Source organism: Aulonocara stuartgranti (genome assembly GCF_965226115.1).
Source record: "Aulonocara stuartgranti genome assembly, chromosome: 1".
In the NCBI taxonomy this organism is placed as follows: Eukaryota; Metazoa; Chordata; class Actinopteri; order Cichliformes; family Cichlidae; genus Aulonocara; species Aulonocara stuartgranti.
In genome coordinates, this window is record NC_138939.1 from 41,272,501 (window position 1) to 41,294,952 (window position 22,452).

The 22,452-nt window shown below is 41.2% G+C and overlaps 2 protein-coding genes across 2 annotated transcripts in view; one reads left to right on the top strand and one right to left on the bottom strand.

Annotated features, from left to right (window-relative positions):
• lrrk1 (leucine-rich repeat kinase 1) overlaps positions 1–2,462 on the top strand; it is a 93,039-nt gene extending 90,577 nt beyond the window's left edge. Inside the window, exons 37-38 of the mRNA XM_082530601.1 lie at positions 203–304; positions 908–2,462. Coding sequence (XP_082386727.1) covers positions 203–304; positions 908–1,085 — 280 coding nt within the window. The 3' untranslated portion in view covers positions 1,086–2,462. The remainder of the gene's footprint in view (positions 1–202; positions 305–907) is intronic.
• Positions 2,463–6,803: 4,341 nt separating this feature from the next.
• chsy1 (chondroitin sulfate synthase 1) overlaps positions 6,804–22,452 on the bottom strand; it is a 29,272-nt gene continuing 13,623 nt past the window's right edge. The window contains exon 3 of the mRNA XM_082530794.1: positions 6,804–9,724. Within this exon, the coding sequence (XP_082386920.1) occupies positions 8,132–9,724 (1,593 nt within the window). The 3' untranslated portion in view covers positions 6,804–8,131. The remainder of the gene's footprint in view (positions 9,725–22,452) is intronic.

The following is a 22,452-nucleotide window of genomic DNA, read 5'->3' on the forward strand; positions in this document are numbered from 1 at the left end:
GCACTTTGTTTGAAAGCACTTTATAAATAAAGTTATTATTATTATTATTATTGTTCGTATCTTTAAATTAGGAATTGTGGTTTGAACTTCTAGCACCCGGTACAACCTTCTCCAGCAACATAGCAAAGTGTTATATTTCAGTGACATACAGTACACAGGCTTTGCTAAATGTATTGGGTGCTATGTGTGTGTTGTTTGGCAGGCGTGGAGGTGATGTGATGGTCATCGAAATACAGCCACTTGCTAATCAGCTACAGGGCCGCGTCATTGCTGTCCTCACTCCGCCTGGATGTTCGTATTTGGGGTGAGCTCATTTCTTCTTCACCAGACATGATGGGAAATGTAAAGCTTTGTATTATTTACTTTTTAACTAGTTTATTCTTTTTTCAGATACATAGTTCTTTTCTGCCAAACGTGGTTAAACCAATCTTAGAAATCCACTGTTTATTCATTGACACAATATTTTGTCTCACTGATTACTGATGAATACATTCTGTTCAACTGTTACCTATGAAGCGCCTTGAGGCGACTTTTGTTGTAATTTGGCGCTATATAAATAAAATTGAATTGAATTGAACCTACCGGTTATTTTTCAGCTTTGTCAAATGTGTAATCTGGATTACATCTCTCAACCAGTCAAAAAAGGTTTATCAGCCTTAGAAGCAAAGTTATATTATAGCTTTACAAGAAGGCTTTCATGCAGCCAACTTATGAACTGCTTCACAAACCAAATATGGCAGATAATGAAAGTATGGGAAGTGTATTAAAACAAAGCAAGCGCAGTCTTGATCTGTGGAGCTTGAATCTGAATATGAACACTTAAAGTTCAGTAGGAGGTCAAATAAATGACTTTATCTCCCTTCCCACATACTGTACACTGTGTCACTTCCTCTTCTCTCTCTCTCAGAATCCTGAGGGAAGCAGCGCTAGTGGCGAAGGACACAGTCGTATGTGGTTTTCAGAAGGAAAACATGGAGTGGTGCCTGTGTGTCTGGAGGGCCTGGGGCTGCTCGGAGCTGGAAGTCTTCTACCAGTCCTATGAGAAGCTGGGCCACTTGGAGACCAACATGAGGAAAAGAAAGTAGTCGTTTTGTTGCAACAGCAAGGTGCATAATCCAATCTCTGTATGGCAGCTGAGCCAAGGGGAATGCACCCTGACAGACTGCCAGTGTTCAGAGTTGGGGGTTGTGGAGCACTGACATCAGGGCAACCTGTGAGGCAAACCGGGTCTCCAATGAGGGATGATCTTGAAGCTGGACACCACTTCAGTACAATCATAACTTTAAACCAGAAAAATTCTGCGAAAATATAAAAACCATGAAGCTGAATCACAGAATAAACTTTGGTTGATGGTTGTGATTCAGTTCAAGATGTGGTTGAGTATGTTGTGAGGTGTTTGATGCTGACTTTACCCCATCATTGTTTCTTAGCCTGTTTAAGTCTTCCTAAAGCTCAGTATACGTTCTGGAGGTGACACAGTGCTGGGAGACTCTGAAACAACAGACACCGATTATTTAAATTAAGTGATTTAAGATAGTGCTGTTGTTCCAACTCTGTGTTGCTGTAAGCAGACAGCAAGTCGTAAATGTGTTGCTGGCTGTTCTAGTTTAAGTCTATATTTGCTAAATTTCTTCAGTTTTGTTTTAAACGGTGCCATGTGAACCTGGATGCAAGCTGCAGCTCAAACTGTAAACAGCAAACTAACATCCGCGAATGTGCAACATTATTATGCAAGTTTCTCAGTCTTCACCATGAAAATGTTTTATCGGATTCTTACACATAAAACATTTTGTGTAAATGAAGCTCTGTGGTCCTCGCTGCTTCTCTATTGTGATCTGTAAAACACCAGAAAGGATTCAGCATGTTCAACAGTTCACCTCCCTAATAAGTAGCAGCTTTTTTGTTACTGGCCTTCACAGGGTTCAAATTACACTCAGTTGCACAAGAGACTCACAGGACCGACTTTCTTTCCCAGGATGACAAATACTGTTGTTTTGCCAAAACTATTAGTATTTCAGAGATAAGCACAAGGTGTACTCTAGCAATGGTCATGGCAATATTAGAGGTAAAGAGCAAATGTTCCAGTGTGAAAGGCCAAGAAGGTCCTCACATTCATGTACCATTTGCGAGGGTGGTATTTGTAATTATTTAAGTTTGTTCACTCATAGGTTCAGGAAAGTATTTGTGTTCTGATTAAAATATGTTCACTGTAAACGTTTTACCTGCACACTGCATGTATATGTAATGTTCTGGGGTCATATTTTAATAATGTTTCTTATGTTGTGTGACCAGCCTCACATTATGCAGACAACAGATGCTTGTTGTGCTTTTTTTCTTTTTAATTGCCTTAATACAAAAAATGTTCTTATCTCATCAGAATGTAATTGTTATCTTATCAGCTGTACATAATTCATTCTTTTTTCATTTTATTGTCAACAAATAAATAACAGAATAATTAGTTATTAAGTTACCATTTATTTACAAAGGCCGAGTGTTAGAGTGTGTACTCTCCCCCACCATACTGTTGCTTTCAACACTTCAGCTGAGGAGTGAGCTGTGAAAGCTCGAGGAGCGAAAGGCTGCAGGTCTGGATGACTTTGACAGAAGTAAAATAGTATTTTGCACAACAAAGTGATGTGTAAAGCATATTACCTGGCTGTTATAAACCTCGGCTCATTATGGCGTGCAATGCGACCTTAAACTGAGGACACCGGGACAAAAGAAGTGACAGGTCCAAAAAACAATTTACAGCATATTAGCAGTATCCAGTATTCCAGTATATGGAAGTCATGTTCTCAAGAAATAGGATAAAAGAAAATCCAGCCCTTGAGCTATTTCTGAAGGCTCTTCAGAAAAGCTCTCAGTGGAAGAGTCGGTGTGAAGAAGCTGATAAGGGTAAGGAACTGGGAGAAAAGCAAACAGGAAGTGGCTAGGCTTAAAGTAGCAACAGTTCATATCAAGCAATTTGAAATTTTTGGTCGAACTCACCATCAAAAGAGAGGTAATGAGTGTCTGCAGCCATCTGTGAAACACAATGGAGACTGATAGTTGGGGCTGCATTTCAGTGAATGGTCTTGAGGATTTTGTTAAAATTGATGGAATTGTAAAGTATGGGGACATGATACCATCTGGTATTTTTCTTTCTTGGTTTCACTCTGGCGGAGCCCACCGGGAACGAGACTTGCTTTTGGATGGATGGATGGTTTTGCTCTAGAGTGTAAGGATTTCTTTTATTTCCAGGAAGAGTGGGATTTCTGTTTATTTTTGGCCTTGGAGACCCTGGTGACTGTAAATAGTTTATGTATGGCTTGCACTATTGATCGTGTGTGTTACACCACATGTGACCCTTAGGTCTCGCCCCGATGCTGGATTCTAGCTCAGGACTTTCTTGCTCTGACACAACAGTGCTAACCACTGTGCCACCATACTCCTCGTGTTTTAATCTGTATACAACAGAAGTCTGAGTGTGTCAGTTGTTACTGGAGAGCTTGAAACAAGATTTCACAGCTAAAAAGGGCTGTCATTACACCTCCAAATGTTTTAGTGTTATATTTTAGCCTAGTAACAATTTTATTTTTAGAAACTAAGTAAGAAACTCCCTCGTGGTCTCACTGTCACTGCCCAGATGAGTGTTGAAGTCTTCCAGTAGGACAACAGAGTCCCCAGGTGGAGCACCCTCACACACCCCACCCAGGGACCCCAAGAAGGCTGGGGGCGTATAGGCACAGAGGACAATCAGGACCTGTTCACTGACCTGAAGGAGCAGGTAACAAACCCTCTCGTTCACCGGGAGAAACCCCAATGTGCAGGCAGCAAGCTGAGGGGATACTAGGACGCCCGCTACCTCTCGCCAAGCAACTCCAGACTGAGACAGGAGACTGGTTTCAGAATCCAAGTCGTGCGTTGAGGTGAGCCTGATTATATCTGGCCGGTACCTCTCAACCTCATGAATAACTCATACTCCTTGGGTGCTCTCATTTTGGGCAAAATGCCGAGAGCAGCCATGGTCTCAAAGCCTCTGAGTTCCTCACAAGACTAATTCTTGCCACTGCTGGCCATCTAGATTTACATACGTATAGTATCCATGGGCAAGAACCTACTGTACTGTGCAAAGGTTTTAGGCAGGTGAGAAGAACTTTAAGCAAAGAATGCTTTGAAAAATGGAAGTGTTTATCATTTATTTTCACCAATCAACAAAATGAAGTGAAGGAACAAAAGAGAAAGCTAAATCTAGTCAGTATTTGGTGTGACCACCCTTTGCCTTCAAAACAGCATCAATTCTTCTAGGTACACTTGCAGAGTTTTTGAAGGAACTCGGCTGGTCGGTTGTTAACCACAGATCTGTGGATGCAGGCTTCCTCACATCCTTCTGTCTCTTCATGTAATCCCAGACACACTCAATGATGTTGGGATCAGGGCTCTGTGGGGGCCAGAGCATCACTTCCAGTACTTGTTCTTAATGACTGTGGCTGCGTGTTTGGGGTTGTTGTCCTGCTGCAGAATACATTTGGGTTCAATAAACAAGCATTTATATTTCTGAAAACGTTCTTTATAACAGTTTTTCACAGTACTGTATATTACGCCTGCCCTACGAATTCATAGTTAAAGGTTTGTAGTTGTACATCCTTAGTTTTTTTTTTTAGACAGAAGAGGGTAGTAAAGACAAGTATTGCTTTTTGTTAAGATATAAAGCAAACAAAACTTTGGTTGATAGTGTCATTCTAAAGATTTGGTGCCTTTTGTTTTATTTTGACAACAATAAAACTCATTATAATTAAAGGGATGTTAAATATATACACAGACTTGGAGATTCAATTAATTTAATAAATTCTGGTTTCTCAGAATCCTCATGAGCCAACTGATGACAAGACATTTGCCTAAAATAGTGTAACAATTCTCTAAGTCTTCTCTCACAGGAAGCCATTCACCAAGTCAAACGGCAGGAAGTGAAAAAATATGATAATTTAGAGTTGTTACTTCCTCATCCTCTGAGGTATTTGTGGCTACAGTGTTGTCATGTTGTATACCCTTTCTTCTGGAGAACAAAATGTATGAAGTGAAACAAAAAGCCATCATTTGAACAGTAACTTAAACCATTGTCTAATCAAAAATGATATTCCCTGATTTCCCAATGTGCAGCATTAGGCTCCTCTTTTTAATACGAGACCAAATGTTACAGTTTTACAAGTAGAAATGTTTCCTGTTCTTGTTTGAGCTAAGGTTCTGTCTTCCTTGTATGTATGTGCACATTTCAACAGTGGCATATTCAATTCAGTTTTATTTATGTTGTGCCAACTCACGAGCAGTTGCCTCCAGGCACTTCTGTATGGTAAGAGAAATAGAGTAATCTGCAAAATGCTGTTGCAATGCAGCAACATCCACTTTCTGGAGATGGTTATCACAATGGAGGGAGGCGGGATTGGTGGAATTTGGCACCTCCTACCCAAACTCATCTCTTTCCCTTACCAGACTCACTAGAGAAGCAGTTTCAGCCTCTCTCCGTGCTTTAAAGAGGTTAAGTTGAAAGTCCAAATCCCCCACTCGCAGTGTGACCATGACGGGTCCTTGCCACGTGGCGAGTAATTTTGAGCTAGAAGAAGGGAGTAATACAAGCACTTTATTTCCTGGTGAAAATTGCCTTAGTCACCACTCCCCCTGCCAGTGGCGGACTCCCTCAGACATCGGTGCGTTGGTGGTTCTTTGTGTCCGGGGATGGGCGTCCAGGTACACACCGGCTCACTCCTTGGCGGCCGCTTATCGGGGCCTGGAGCCTGGGGCTCGCTCGGGCCACTTCGGGGGTGGGGTGCCCCCGGCCTCGGTCACTCGGGCACGGCTGGCTGCCGGCGGAGCTCACGGGCGCGTCACTGCAACTCCCCCTGGCTTCTGCTCCGCGGCTGCTGAGTGAGCCCTCATCTGGGGCTCTTTCTGGGACAGTGGCGCAGCTGCCCCTCTGTTGGTCTTCCATGGTCTCTTGTGCTCTGGATGTCTGGAGTTTTGATCTCCTCCACACCTGCTTCATGCCCTGGAGGACGGGGCTGTGGCCCCCCCACACCCTCTAGCAGATCATTACATGAAGGAACCTTTTAAAAACAAGCGCGTCCATGCTCACAGGTGTACACACGGGTGATCACACCCACAAACTACACCCTTTTTGGCTCCTACCTCAAAGCACACTGTGTTCTGTTGATCTTATGTGCTGCACAATAATGTTTAATATTTAGTATTTGCTGTCATATTCCCATATATCATTGTGATGTTCAGTGCTTATTCAGTGCTTTTCTATTCTATTTACAGCCAGAAAAGATTGTATTCATTTTAATGAATGATAAGATAGAGCCTTATGTTAGGAAAGCTTTACATTACTGCTCAGTGTCGTTGAAAAGTCCAGGAAGAGGTTACTGAACTACCAGTAAATGAAACTCCTTCCCACTTGTTGCTGACATGTTATTGCTCACACAATCTAAATTACTACGACTTTGAAGTTTGAGCCTGTTGTGAAATGATTCTTTTTATGGACTAGTAATCAATGCCAGGGCAGGAACGCCTCAAAAGATGGATTAACAACAGGCCTCACATCCTCAGTTTCTGATAATCCGTGGTTGTTATGTCTTGTTTTTTTTTTACATTTAATTACATGCCTGTTCAAAGAGCTTTATTATATAAGATGAAGACTCTACAACACATAAACCAGAAGGGAGGAAGAGAAGAATGTGTGGTGTGACACACAGAGTACGTGAGCTGGTACAGGGAAACTATAAGCATGAGGGATTGTTGCTTGAGACAGAAAAATATGACACAATGCATTTACTCTCCCCCAATTTTATTTCTTTTTAAATAGAAAACCATGTCCATTTAGAAAGCAATAAAACATTTTTTTTAAAGAAAATCAAACCATGATGACAGCACAGTAACTGCTTGTGTGATCAGTGTTATAAATCATGTTGTAATGCTGCAACAAGAGCATAAAGCCAACAGAGCCCTACAGTGGAAGTTCACAGGCATGAAAAGAGGAAATGATTTACCATCAAACCTGTAAAACTAGACAGGAATGACACGCCTCTCATGTCAACATAAGAGGAATTGATTTGGAAAAAAGAGAAAACCATATGCGAGCAATCAAAGTGCTGCTGCTAATCAAGCTTGAAGTGGAAGCCAGATTTGCACCCATTTAGAAGATCTGTGATATTTGTGTATCCTCCACTATGGAGCTAGCTTCATGTTCATGCCTGCAAAACACCACACACACACACACACACACACACACGCACGCACGCACGCACACACACACACGCACGCACGCGCACACACACACGCGCACACACACACGCGCACACACACACGCGCACACACACACGCGCACACACACACGCGCGCGCACACACACACACACACACACACACCATGAAATGTAAAAGCAGACTGTGCAAACTCTTTGGTGAGAGAGCTTAAGGAAAAGAAAACTACACCACAACTGACAGGGCTGTACAACTGTCCCACATACACATTTCAGCAGATTGTAGAAAATGGAGCCTGCAAATTCAATAAATTAGATAGAAAATAATGAATTGCAGATTCAGCAGTTGGGTCTACAGAAATTAACAATACAAAATATATATATATATAAAAAAGAAACAAACAGTGTTAAGTCATATCACCAAAACCATAAGAGTAAATGTAAAAGAAAACCACCTAAATTTGCTTTCCAAAGAAGTGGCCCTGGCAGTCACTGAGCTCTGATTGGAGTTTCATTCATTTGTAAACACACACAACCAGCAACTGAATGTAGTTCTGAGCCCTGCTGGTCTGAGAGGACAGGGACACCAGTCTGCTTTGAACACACACGCCACATATAACATTGAAAGACTTTACTGAGGCAAACATTAATAACCAAATTAACTAGTAGCCTGACAGGTAACGTATGCGCAAAAGGAGCCCCGGCAATAATCAGGAAAGAGAACAGACTGCCCGGACTACTTCTGGGAGCTGCTCATTAGGATGTTTCTTTAAAAAAAGAAAGATATTTTAAAAATATATCAATGTGAATTATTTAATTTCATTAAAAAATAAATTAAGCAGTGAAACTACTACTAAGAAGGGAAAGTGAGTTCAATTAATGACAACCCAGCACTTCTTACGCTGTCCTAACTGACCCATTGTTGCTGGCCAGCCTCCTGAAGCCGTGGTTGTTCTTCTCAAGCCAGAGCTCAGCCAACTGCTGGGTGGAGCCATGCGAGGAAGCTCTGGAGCCCAGGCACATCTTGTATTGCTTCACATCCAGGTGGGGGTCACATGTGACTAGATGATGAACGTGAACTATTCCTGTGTCTGTGCTTCTAAACAACTTGATCCCTGACTGGACGAATTTATTATAAAGATCTACATCCTCTAATCCCCAGCCCTGTATGGAAGTGTCGAAGCCTCCAGCTCGAACCAGGTCTCTCTTGTATACACAGACAATCCCAAATCCGTAGTTCCTCCACAGGCCTGTTTTAGAGGTGAAGACGTAGTGGTTGTTGCTGGGGACCTTCCCAGCATATACTACTTTAGGGTCATACTGACTGAAGATGATGGGGAAGTACGTCTGCTCCCCCAGGACAGCGTTAGTCCGACATCTTTTGAGGAATTCACTGGAGAAAAGCAGATCCACATCACAGTAGAAAAGCAGGGAATCATTAGAGAAGTGTAAAGAACCAACTTCCAGAGCCAACGCCCTGGAGAAGGAACCGGGGACAGGCTTTATCTCCATCTCTGCTCGAGGATACTTCATGTGATACTCCCTCATAAGTTCCACCTGCTTCACCCGCTCAGTATTGTTATCTGTGCTAAAGAGCAGGATCAGTAGTTTAACATTTTGGTTGGGGATCAGACATACTCGTTCAAAGTTAGCCATGAAGCGCACAAAGATGTCATAGCGGCCTGACAGAGGTACCAGGATGTTAACCTTCTTTTCCTTGGGCTCCCTCTGATCCTGACCTGAGGTAGCCAGCTTGAAGGGCACCAGCATCTTGAGCGAGTTGGACAGAAATGAGAGGGAGTCTGATTCCTTGTTGATGTGGCTGGCCAGACCTCGGGCATCCATCTCCTCCTCCTCTCTGAATTGGATCTTACTAAAGGTCTGCTGCAGGTAGGCGTGCCTCCTTACAGGAACTGTCATGGTCTTTCCCTTGTGCTTCTTGTACAACAGCAGCAGATCCAGAACATATTCTGCCCCGTACAAGGGATTGACCCTCCTGTAGCCATACTGAATTTCTTTGAAATCAATAACACGACCACGTGTTTTGGCATTGGCGTTGATCATCTCCATCACTTGCATGATGATGTCATCCAGGGCCTGCCTTTGAGAGGAATCCATGCCACGGCGGGGTGGCTGACTGTCAGACGACGAGAACAGGTACTTTCCCGTCAGAAACTCCCACTCCAGAACTTCCTCTCGTTGATGGGGGTGGAAGCGCATGAACGAAGGGGGCATGCCGAGCTGGAGGTCCTCTCGGTCAGGCTCGAATGCTCCGTAGCGCCCCATCTGGACAATCTCCCTGTGCAGCTGAATGGTGTGGTGGCGCAAGTCTGCGATCTTGCGGCTGAGCATGTAGCTGTGAAGGCGATACTGGTAGGGAGGGTTCTTGTTGGGGTGAAGTGTGATGGCTCGATGAATCTTGCTGTTGTGGAGATCTCGTATGTAGCCTTTCTTGTTTGGTTCATAATTCTCATAGAAGAGCTGCTGCATCTGTGGAGACAGGACATCATTGCTTTAAAACCAGTTGGCACTGATTAAATAAACTCATGATAATGCTAATATCTGAATAGCCAATATACATGTGTTTATTTCTATTTAAGTGCTTACTTTGAACACTGGCAGTTATTGTATAGTATTTTGCTGATGAGATCTCCATGTGTTAAGGAGTATACTGCACACTGGTGAAAATACGAGTGTTAGAATATTTTTTAGGCCTGCTTTAGAAACCTCCGGCTCCTCGAATGGCACGAGCTTCACAGTGTAAATACTGGAGTCGCTGTTTTTGAGCCGTTAAAGAAGGCGGCGCTTGTGACGCTGTCTTGCAATGAAGGTAGTATCAGAACGGCTGCAGTCTGTAAGTCTATTTTGAGAAGACAACTCTGGACAGGCTATACTGAAAACTGGACAGGAGCAGTCAGAGCAAAATGAAACCTACAGCTAAATATGATCACAGGAAGGGCAAGGGTCTGACTTTCTGTTTACTTTAACCTACATTTCAGTGCACCCAAGAGGGAAACCAGCCCATCAAAACACGCTGGAACTTCTTCATAATTGGAAGTAAAGTGGAAAGGAGACATCTTCAACCTTTAAATGTTTAACCATGTGAACGCATGTGCAGCAACAAGTAGAAACTGAAAAGACTTGCAGCAGATTTGTCTGACAGGATTTCTGATTACAGATCAGATTTGATATTTATTTGACCTGTGATTGCAAAGTATAACCCCAATTCCAAAAAAGTTGGGATCAACACCCTTGTTAACTGATATCAGTACTTTATGTTGACATATTATTATTTTGCTGAATGTATGTACTAACAGGCATGTTGCTGGCCATAGCACAATGGCATAATAGCCACAACTTAGCATGGTTTTAACTAGCATGAATCAGCCTTTTGAGATGACTATGCACATCTGAAAGCAGAATCTGTGCACATATGGTAAAGTACATGTTGCTTTACTTAATGTTTAAACGTTCAAAAAAGGTTATTATGAATTTAATAGCAGCACCAAGTCTCTTCTTGGTGTATCAGATGAGTTCTATAGAGACAGGTTTAGAGCAAGCTTTACTAAAGTGAGGAATAAAAGTGGTATTTTTGTTTTGTGAAACAGAAAAGTGTCCATTGCTGTACTTGAACCCACAACCTTCAGCACAGCAGCGGTAAAAGGTCAGCAATTTACCCACTAAGCTACTCGATCAAACACCACACTAACTGATAAAACATACATTAGCCAGTTAAAAAAAAAAAGAGCTACTTTAGAGGTGAGATCAGGACTATGGGCAGACACAGGCCAACCAATCCACAAATGATATTCATATGAGGGAGGCATGACATGAGAAAACCAGCTTTCTCTCTGCGTACCTGTGAGAATGGCCCTCGTCTCACAAAATCAGTCATATTGATGTGCTTTAAAAACTTTGAGCATCCTGACAAGTTGCACTACATCTTTGTATATTTTGGTGGGTGTAGAGTGAGTAAAAAAATGTTTTTTTTAACTTTTTTAAAAATATATTTTAATTTTTGCACAGCATTTTTGCAACTTGGGATTGTAAGTTTGAGTCTAGTTGACGCTGATGTTGGAAGATCAGATAATCATTGGCTGACAGCCGCAATGTTTTCATGCCCCTCCCTCTATTGCTTCACCATTATTAACACCAACTCACTTCTTACTTAAAACTCATTATTGCAATTTCTTCACAGTCAGTAACATCACAACATCCTGTCTAGCTAATCAACATAAACAGTTCTTTTGCAACGCCAAGCCAAGAAGAAGTCACAAGTAATTGCTGCAAGCTGAAACCTTGTATGCCTCATTTTAGGCCCAGCTGTTCTAGTGACTGTTCTTACTCATTACATACACAGCGGCTGTTCCAAGGTCTCATCTCTTACACTGAATCCATTATGTTAGACACAACCCTGGGATGAGGCAGCAAAGATTTGTGCTTTTTTACTGAATCCTCAGACACTGCAAGTCTGTGTTTGACTCTAGGTATGTAAATAAGGACTTTAGTCTCAGGGGCCATATTTCCCTCGAATCCAACTGAATTCTCATTGGTCAGTCAATCATTTTTTTTTTTAATTTTCATAAGGAGAAAAGTGCTACATTAACAGTCCGCTATATTTGGCTGGGCGCAAAAAGAGACTGCTTATTAAAAACAGGGTGTCCGAGTTGAGTGGAGCACCTTTGAAATGAATGAAGGAAGAAAGGTTGCTGCGCTACCAGCGCTGTTATAAAAGCTAAAAAAATCTAATATCATCAAATATGCACAAGACAAATATGGGCAGAAAACAAACAAAACAGCCCAAACAATTATAGGCTTTCATGGCCTGTTAGGGTTAGCAGTGTAGGGTCAGCAGTAGGGTCAGCAGTAGGGTCAGCAGTAGGGTCAGCAGTAGGGTCAGTTCGTCAGTATTTCTTGTGCTATTATGGTTTGATATTTAGAAATCAAGACAATCTAGCCAGATCCTTGTTTAGCTGAAAATTCACTGTAAAACACAACTAAACAGCACAAGTTTGAGAATGATATGGTATCATAATGATGTTATGCAGTATATTAGGATTATACCACTGGACAATGGTGTAACCAATCAAAGAAGGAATTGATGATGGTTAAATGGTTAAATTATCACCTTAAAGGTCTCATGACTGGATTTCAGTGCACCCCCAGTAACCCAAACATTATTTTTTATGGATTTAATTTAATTATTACGAGTTATTTTTAGAAAAGGATATTTAATCTCACCTCTAAACAGCAGTGTGCTAGATATCACAAATCTAAAACATGTCTGAAGATTCACCTGAAATTTTTAGCTGACAGTTCATGATTGCAATGAGCTCAACAGGGTTCATGCATTACAGCTTGACTTGCAAGCAAAGGAAAAAAGAGGCCTGAGGCTCACAGCAGGCGGTGAGGCCAGAGGGCCAGTATGCTTGCCATTCCGGCTGGGTTTAATCTGCAGGACAATAAGCAGTGCCTGCCTCAGAGTGCACTTTGCGAATCTAATTGGAGACAGCATTATGCTGCTGTAATTGGCTCTCTTGTATGCAGGGTTGATCTGTCTAAACAAATTTTTCAACTCGGGGGAAAAAATCCTCCCGCACCAAAGACGGCAACACAATAGCTCTGGTATTGACATGTGTGATGGAAGGTGGTGTTCCAGTGACTGCGTTTAGACACTAGATGATTAGCCACCGAACCTGCAAACTGTAGCACCAACACAGAGCAGAACAGCAGCCTGAGCGCTATTCCAACAGAGGTCGATTATCTTCTTAATAATCTCACCTATTCATTACATGAGTCTGGAAATTGTAGCTAATGTGAAAAAGAGAGCCTCAAATCAGAAGTACTTTGGAGTAACTCTTAAACGATTAACTTAAAGCAGTAACTTGTAAGCTGGAGAGGAAATGGCGTGTCACAAATTTACAAGATCATCATTTAGCCTGGAGAAATAGTTTGCTGCTTTATAAGAAAGTCCTCTGCAAAGCCAGAACATCTTACTATTCATCACTGATTGAAGAAAATAAGAACAACCCCAGGTTTCTCTTCAGCACTGTAGCCAGGCTGACAAACAGAGGTCTTTTGAGCCAACAATCCCTTTAACGTTAACTAGTAATGACTTCATGAACTTCTTCACAAATAAAGTTTAAACCAGTACCATTGATGTTAAGTTACTCTTTTTCTCCAATTGATCTTTCTGAATTAACTTCAATAATTACTTCCTCCAAACCATCAACGTGTCTTTTAGACCCCATTCCTACAAAACTGCTCAAAGAAGTCCTGCCATTAATTAATTCTTCAATCTTAAATATGATCAACCTATCTCTAATGATCGGCTATGTACCACAGGCCTTCAAGCTGGCTGTAGTTAAACCTTTACTCAAAAAGCATCTCTAGACCCAGCAGTCTTAGCTAATTATAGGCCAATCTCCAACCTTCCTTTATATCAAACATCCTTGAAAGAGTAGTTGTCAAACAGCTAACAGATCATCTGCAGAGGTTTATTTGAAGAGTTTCAGTCAGGTTTCAGAGCTCATCACAGCACAGAAACAGCTTTAGTGAAGGTTACAAATGATCTTCTTATGGCCTCTGACAGTGGACTCATCTCTGTGCTTGTCCTGCTAGACCTCAGTGCAGCGTTCGATACTGTCGACCATAATATCCTATTAGAGCGATTAGAACATGCTGTAGGTATTACAGGTACTGCACTGCAGTGGTTTGTATCATATCTATCTAATAGACTCCAGTTTGTGCATGTAAATGGAGAGTCCTCTTCACACACTGAGGTTAATTATGGAGTTCCACAGGGTTCAGTGCTAGGACCAATTCTGTTTACATTATACATGCTTCCCTTAGGCAGCATCATTAGAAGACATAGCATACATTTACACTGCTATGCAGATGACAACTTCATATATCCATAAAGATATGAAGACCTGGTTGACCTCTAATTTTCTGCTTCTAAATTCAGATCCAACTGAGGTTATTGTACTCGGCCCTAAAAATCTTAGAAATATGGTGTCTAACCAGATTCTTAGTCTGGACAGCATTACCTTGGCCAGACAGACACTATCTCTACTTTTAAGATTAGGCTTCAAACTTTCCTTTTTGCTAAAGCATATAGTTAGGGCTGGACCAGGTGATCCCAAATCCTCACTTAGTTATGCAATAGGCATAGGCTGCTGGGGGATTCCCATGATGCATTGGGTCTTTCTTTCTTTGTTTCCTTCCCACTGTCGACAAAGCGCTTGCTCGTAGGGGGTCATATGATTGTTGGGTTTTTCCCTGTATCTATTATAGTAGGGTCTACCTTACAATATAAAGCACCTTGAGGTAACTGTTGTTGTGATTTTGCGCTGTATAAACTGAATTGAACTGAATTTAAACTGCTGGTTTAAGCATTAATTAATGAAAGGACTTCTTTGCGCAGCCTTTTAGGAATGGGGTCTAAAAGACACGTTGATGGTTTTGAAATAAGTAATTACTGAAGTTAACTCAGAAAGATCAGTTGGAGAAATGAGTCAATGGTATTAGAAGTGGCTGTATGTAATGATACCTTCTGTGAGATGGTTGTGAATACTTTTTTCTCTATTGGTTAAAATTTAATTTGAAAAGACAATAAACACGTTATTACTAGTTAAGATTAAAGCAATGCTTGGTGGAACAGGGCTCTGACTTCTTGTCAGACTGTCTACAGTGCTAAAGAGAAATATATGTAGTAAGATGAAATGAAGATCTTTTGAATATTACATTATAAAGCGCCTTGAGGCGACTGTTGTTGTGATTTGGCGCTATATAAATAAAACTGATTGAGGCTTCGTTTTCAGATAAGCCACAGTATCCAGTCTTAGGCTGTACAGATGTAATACTATTACGATAACTGATCTGAGTGGGAGAGGAATCCACTGTGGTGGGACATTAAGAAAGATAACAGCGGATGAATTAAAGTTAGCTAAAGCACTTTCAGAGAGACATCTACTGTAATGAAATGGATTACCCACTGCTTTGTAATTCATTATTGTAAGTGCAAATGTTATTAAGAAATGATCAGACCAGGGCGGGTTTTCAGGGAATACTGTTACACGTTCAGTTTCTATGCCATATGTAAGAACATGATCCAAAATGTGATGAATGGAGCTACAAACTGCTAATAGGAAAAGACCTCATTCTAAATGGAAAAAATGACATACTGACAAATGTTTATCTTTCCTGAAGTATTCTGCCAACACATAGCAGCAGTATGATTCAGCATACTGTTTTTCCTTTGAGAGAGATGCCCATAGGGCATCACAGGTACAGACACATTTATGTTGGTTCACTGCAGCACAACCATACGAATCTCTTACCATCATTTGATCTTTAATGCTTAGATTGGTCCAGTTCAGCAACTATACCCAGTCTACCAATCAAGTCTTTATGTTGTTCAGTTACAGATTAAGGCTGTCTTTGATGCTCTGACTAATTTGTTTACAGCATTGCCAGCTGGATATCACTGCACAAGCCACAATAAAAAAAACAAAAACATTTAATTGATTAACTGACACTTAAAAAAGGCAGCTGAATTATTACCAGTTTCCTCTACTCAAGTTATAGTCTGCTTGCATCACTTGAGCCTTCAATGCGCTAATACAATTCTACATGAGCTGAAGGCAGCACAAAGGAAAACCGACAGCAACTCTTTGGGTCTGGACTGGGAATTTTACGCTACACTCCAGTATTTCAATTCCCATTTTTATTTATATTGTGCCAAATCACAACAACAGTTGCCTCAAGAGACAGTATTTACAGGTTTGTACACATCCTGATATGCTGGCATAGAGCTACCATATCAGGACATTTTGACCATCATTAGGTAATGTGACTGCCTAAATTTGTATCATAAAAACTTGTAGCTATAATGTAACCTTATTACTATATTATCACAAACACCATCACACATTCAGATCCAGTAGATAACAATAGAACGTGTATCACTGCTAACCAGCTAATGACTCGTCTTCTATTGCGACACTCTTGCAGCAGCCCTTGATATCTTTCAGCTACTTAAGCAGACAGTCTCTTGTCAAGTAGCCTAATGAAGACCAAATTCACTTGGTCTGAACTGAAACTGGGGACAGTAGTCTTTGTTTTGTCCTGGAGATCAGCTTTGAACCAGAGGGTTGCGCTAACCAAACCCCACAGCAGGTGGAGAATTAAATCATGTGTCTCTGTGCTAAGCTCATCAAGGCTACAGAGCAGAAGAAGGACTACCGTTATTAGCTGCAGTTTAGGACAGTGGAGCTAATCTATGAGATGAGGAACTCACTAAAGAGGCAGATGATTATTGCTCTGTTCTTTATTGTCACAAGTACCTAATTTTTTTATTAAATTTACCAAAGACTGGGAGTCCGCACACATGCTCATGGATCCACAGTTCTGTAACATCAACACAAAAGGCTAAATGAGAACCTCCTAGAAAAGCAAAGGATGACCCAATGGGTCCCCACTACTGAAAGAACTATATTCTAACGCCTGTGGGAAACACGATCTTGAAACTACTTAAAAAAAAAAAAAAAAAAAAATAGTGGCTTTCTCTTTTAGGAAACTTAAGTTAAGCGGTTAGTTTTTTATTGTTTTATTTTAATATTAAAATCTTGATGACTTGCAAGGGTCTTCTATTAGTGATTGGTTGACAGGGTCAGATGACAAAACATGGGAGTTTCTGACTCCAGCTCGTTGGTCCGGTGAACCACCGGTCACCTGACTCAAACTGACTCTCCTCCACACTGTCCCCATTCATAAAGTGCTTTAAAACCCCAAACTTTACGGCTAGCAGCTGGCTTTCCCATTTCCATGCCAATAGCCAAATAATAAAGAAAGACTTACTGCTTAAGAGAGAGTGAAAGCGGACAGCATATCCTTGGTTCCTTAACATAAAACTCATTGTTGCTGCCACGGGCAGCACAAAACTTACCCTTTAGACGGACTTTCCCCTGAGTTATTAGTTTTGTTACCAGTCAGCTCACATAAACTAATTTAAGTCTAATTTAAGCCACAACCAACCAACCCGATTATGCCATGTTCTGTACTTGCACAAGATGGCGTTCAAAAACTAATCCAACTACACAGAAAGGGCAGAATGGTGTAACTTAGCCTTTGTGTGGTGCATTGCAACACTAGGATCGCCTTGATTAGTACCATTATCACTGCCACGGACTACACTACTCCAGCATAGTAAGAGGCCTAAAGTGAAATTTGAACAGACCCCTTCGTTTGTGTGTCATCTGAGGATTGGATGGGTGACAGAAAACAGAAAAGGCCCTTTGTTCCCTCAGTCCACTATCCAGATGTCTTCTTCAGTTCAGCCTACCCAGGCGAGATGGGAGATACGAGCTATTATGTGAAAAATAGAGACTTAACCCTTTAAAGCCTGAAACAAATACTTGTCAGAAAATTTTTGAAAACGCAGTGTTTATTTAACTGTAGTGACAAATTAAAAATAAAAGTCAAGATTCATATTTCCTACATCTGCCCCCCCTGCTTAAAAATATATTGTGCAAGTTGTTTTGGTTTTTCAAGGGAGGGAAAAACACTGATAATGTAACATTATCTGTATGTATGAAAGATAATACAGAGAAGATTAAGGGGTTAAGACCATGACAAAAACTAACTTCATAAAGTAAATAATAACAAAAGCTGAACCAAATTTCACACAGTGGGAACTAAAAGCTTCCTTTGAAGAAACCTCTGGCAGATCCAGGCTCAGGGAGCGGCAGCCAACGGCCATGACTGATTGGGGTGATAAGAGCAAGACAGAACAAAAGACACAATGTTGAAGACAGCCAGAGATAAATAATAAGTAATGATTAAGTGCAACGTGTGTATGAATAGACAGTGAGTGAAGAAGAAACACCCAGTGCATCATGGGAATCCCCAGGAGCCTAGACCTGTGGCAGTATAGTAACGTTTTAAGCCAATCTTAAAAGTGGAGGGCGTCTGTCTCGCAAATCTAATTTTAAATATCGTAGGAACCACAAGTAAGCCTGCACTCAAATGGTACTATCACAATTATAAGACAATCCAAGCATTTCTGACAACACATACGCTTGCTGTACTTTATGTGAGCTGATCTTGCTCACAGTTGTGCACAGTCACCTTGAAAAGCTGATTCCTACTATAAATGTGCTTCATTTGCTTTAGTCTTGACTAAACAGTAACACATCTTTGAGTACAGTCGTGATCAGACAATAATGGCATTCATTAATGTTGTTTTTCTTTATTACACATGAACACTAGAGCTCCATCTCTGAGGATGTGTGTGCATGGTGCACTCTCTGTACTGTAATAATAAACAGAACCATCTTGGAGGTATAGAGTACATTCAGCACTTTACATGTAGATAAACTATGAGAGAGGACTACACAACAACACGCTTCCAAGCAAAAGCAGAACTACAGAATTGCTCATCTTCTGCCAAAATATTGGTGTACTTTCAAAGATAGACTCAGTGTACACGCTGGAGGGTCTTTGCCTTACAATATAAAGCTCCTTGAGGCAGCTGCTGTTGTGCTTTGGTGCTACATAACGTGTGCATCTTTCCCATCACTTTGGTTCCAGCTAACTATGGAGCTCGTGTTATATTGAATATATCACTACTGAGCTCTGATAGGACCGAAATGTAGAACAGAAAAATAATCCAAGACATTCCCCACTACTCCCTCACAGCTTCAATCTAACCCTGATAGGATGAGTCAAAATCACTGCAGCATACTTATTTTCCTGTATTTGTTCATCAGTTACAATACCACTGCTAATGTTGTCTTTTACTGTGCTAGGGCAAGATTGTGGCTTTGAGGCAGAGAAGTTTAGGCAACTGTCCACAGCTACATATGGGCGTGGTCATCAACTCTATATGGGCGTGGTCATCAACTCTATATGGGCGTGGTCATCAGCTCTGTTGCAGAGCTATGTGCTATGAAATGCTACACATTTGTCAGCTTCATATTCATGATGCAGGAATCCCTCTTTCCACCATTTCCCCAAGGCACCTCATTGAATTGAGATTTGGGCACTATTTGAGTACAGTGAACTTTAATAATCCAACTCGAGGTGATTTGACCTTTGTGACAGGTTGTGCTATCCTGCTGAAAGTATCCATCCAGAGACTGGTACACTATAGGCCTAAAGGCAAGGACAGGCCCAGCAAACTGCGCCAAGAAACTGTCTCCCACACAGTTACACCACTACCAGCTGGGCAACTGCATTCTAGCCTTACTTCACCAAGCACAATGCAGATCATGAGATGCAGCGGAATAAAGCACACAGCCACTGGACTCTGAACCAGCAGAGACATGTTCTCTGCCAGATGACCGTTGGTTCCTCCTCTGGCGTTAAAAGCAAGCGCCTTTTTCTTGGCATGAATACATACTGCTGCTCACAATATCAGACTTGCCTGAAAAAATGATGGCCCAGAGTTAACTGCTGTGAAATTTTAGCTTCAGAGATCACATACTCTTTTGGTCCATTGTCCCACTTCAGGCAGTGCCTGAATATGAATATCTCATATTTATGCTACATTGAGCAAAAATTTGTATAATATATAAGTACAGTTGGCGTGTTGTATCAGACTACCAACCATGCCATAACGGCACTTGCAAAATGACTCAGTCTTTATTCCAGACTCAGTCAATAGAATGGATATTTTTCATTATCTTCACTTGTTTTGCTATACTTACTTTTACATATGAAAATATTTCTAATGGTACTTGTTGAGCTGTTCACCTTTGTTCTTGAACATTGGTACCAGTACACGTCTTTTCCATTTCTCAGAGATTACTTTCCAAAATTGAGTTATTAAATAATCTGGTCAAGAAGTCAACTGCTCTCTCCTAAACATCTCCATACCTCCACAGGTATGTCATCTTCTAGAGTTCATCCTCTTCATAGCTGCCCCCACCTAGTGTCTTTGTCTTCTTTTTTGCCAGCAAAGTAGCTATGACACTGTAGTGTTTGCCAAAATGACCTGCAGTGGCAGACTGAGGTTTTTCCAGTCTGATTAATTATGATACGAGTAAGGCCTTCCTGTCACTTCAGGCCCACAGCAGTTAGTCTAATAAGAAGGCAGCAGATGACAGCTGCTTCACAGAAGGGAACATGGGCGGATCCACAGCTATGTTACATCGAGACAAAAGGCTAAATGAGAACCGCCCAGAAAAGCAAAGGACGAACCAATATTGGTCTTTTTTTTTATTTTTTTTTTATTGTTGAATGTAATTATAGATGTGTGGTGGGCAGCAGCATATTTGTGGAGTTGTGAAGGTCCAAGCAGCTAGCATTTAGTGAGCACCGCCCAAGGAAGCCAGATAAACAGGAACTGGGTTATGGCTGTAGGAAAAGCTAAAGACGACAAATCCTTCTAATATGCACACATCAAGCCCATAAATATACTCCTCGCCCTAAACAATGCCACCATTACAGAAACAAATCTGAATTTTAAAATCCACATTTTCACTCTGTGTTTAGGGGTCTCATCAGTGTGTCAAAATATGATGGTTGGCTCTGCTGTGGGGCAGGTCTTTCCTGCTTCACCCTCTCAGAAGCTGTGAAATCACGAGGACGGAAGCATTAAAAAAAAAAAATCTAACTCTCCATCTGACCAGTAGTGTCGTGGGAAACCTTTCCTTACAGACATTTGTATAACTTGGATACTAGTTAATTATTGTGTTACAGATCTGACTATTATTAATAGTGACTGACTTTAATTAATAAGAGTAGAAAATGGTAAAACATGACGTCCAACAACTAAAGATATTTTGTTAAAGCTTGGCACTTTTGTCTACTAAAGTCGTTCTGAGCATTTCTTCAGCATGAAGATAACAAGACAACATAAATATCAATGGGAAAGCACTTAAACATATTTGGTTTTGTTTAAATACAGCAAGAACTGATTTAACCGACCCAGATTAGAAAACACAAGTGGATTATTTAAAGTGAACAGGTAAGGCAATTTACCCAACTTCCTTGGAGAATCTTTGTTTTGTGTTAACAGGTAGAGCTGGCACTAATGGTTGCAACTGTTTTAATATTACGCTGTTTTTGTTGTTTTGTTGACTTCTAGTCCTACACTGGTGGTAACACTGCGTTATTTCTTCCATTCATCCATCCATTCGCTTCCGCTTCTCCTTTTCAGAGCTGCGGGGGGCGCTGGAGCCTATCCCAGCTGTCATAGGGCAAGAGGCGGGGTACACCCTGGACAGGTCGCCAGTCTGTCGCAGGGCCAACACCCAGGGACAGACAACCATTCGCACTCACATTCACTCACACATTCACACCTATGGGCAATTTGGATTATCCAATTAACCTATCCCCACAAGCTGCATGTCTTTGGACGGTGGGAGGAAGCCGGAGTACCCGGAGAGAACCCACGCAAACACGGGGAGAACATGCAAACTCCACACAGAAAGACCCCGGCCTGATGGTGGAATTGAACTCAGGACCTTCTTGCTGTGAGGCAACAGTGCTAACCACCGTGCTGCGTTATTTCTTTCTATGTTTTAAATGAGCCATTCTACTATTAGAGCTTACTTATCATATAAATGCATATCATACATCATACAAGGCTGTTAGGACAATTAAACCCAGCGTGCTGTTTTGCACTAGCATCATAACTGCAGTAATCATCAAATTACTTTAAGTACTTTTGGGGGTTTTTTTTGCTTCTTATTTAGTTTTGGTCTGATGTGGTGTGGTGGTGCTTTCCCTGTGGAAGTCAGTTTGTCTCCATGTTCGTTTACTTTTACTGCCCGTGTCAGTCTGCAGCCCTTCTGTTATCACCATTGTGAAATGAGTCTAAACAATCTGACAATTACTGGATATATCACACATATCTGAAATAAAAAATAGCCAGCTGTCTAACACTTCTGTCACAGGTTTATGCTGTGACCACTAGTGCCTAAAAGACCTCTCCTTGCAAATAACAGAATAAAAGCAGGACACCTCGGATTTTAAAACAACTTAACTATAAAGTTTGAGGATCTACTGTAAGAACCAGTAGTTTTGGTGAGACAACCATTTCCACTGAAGGAAGCAGCACGAGGAGAGAGCAAGAATATGGAAAACATTAGTGCACTTCAAGTCTGCACAGGTGGAAGAGAAAGGAGAGCAAATCTTAGGCAGTCATGGATGAATTTATTTTGAAAGGGAAGGCAAAAATGGTGTGTTATGGTAGAAAAAATAAATAAATA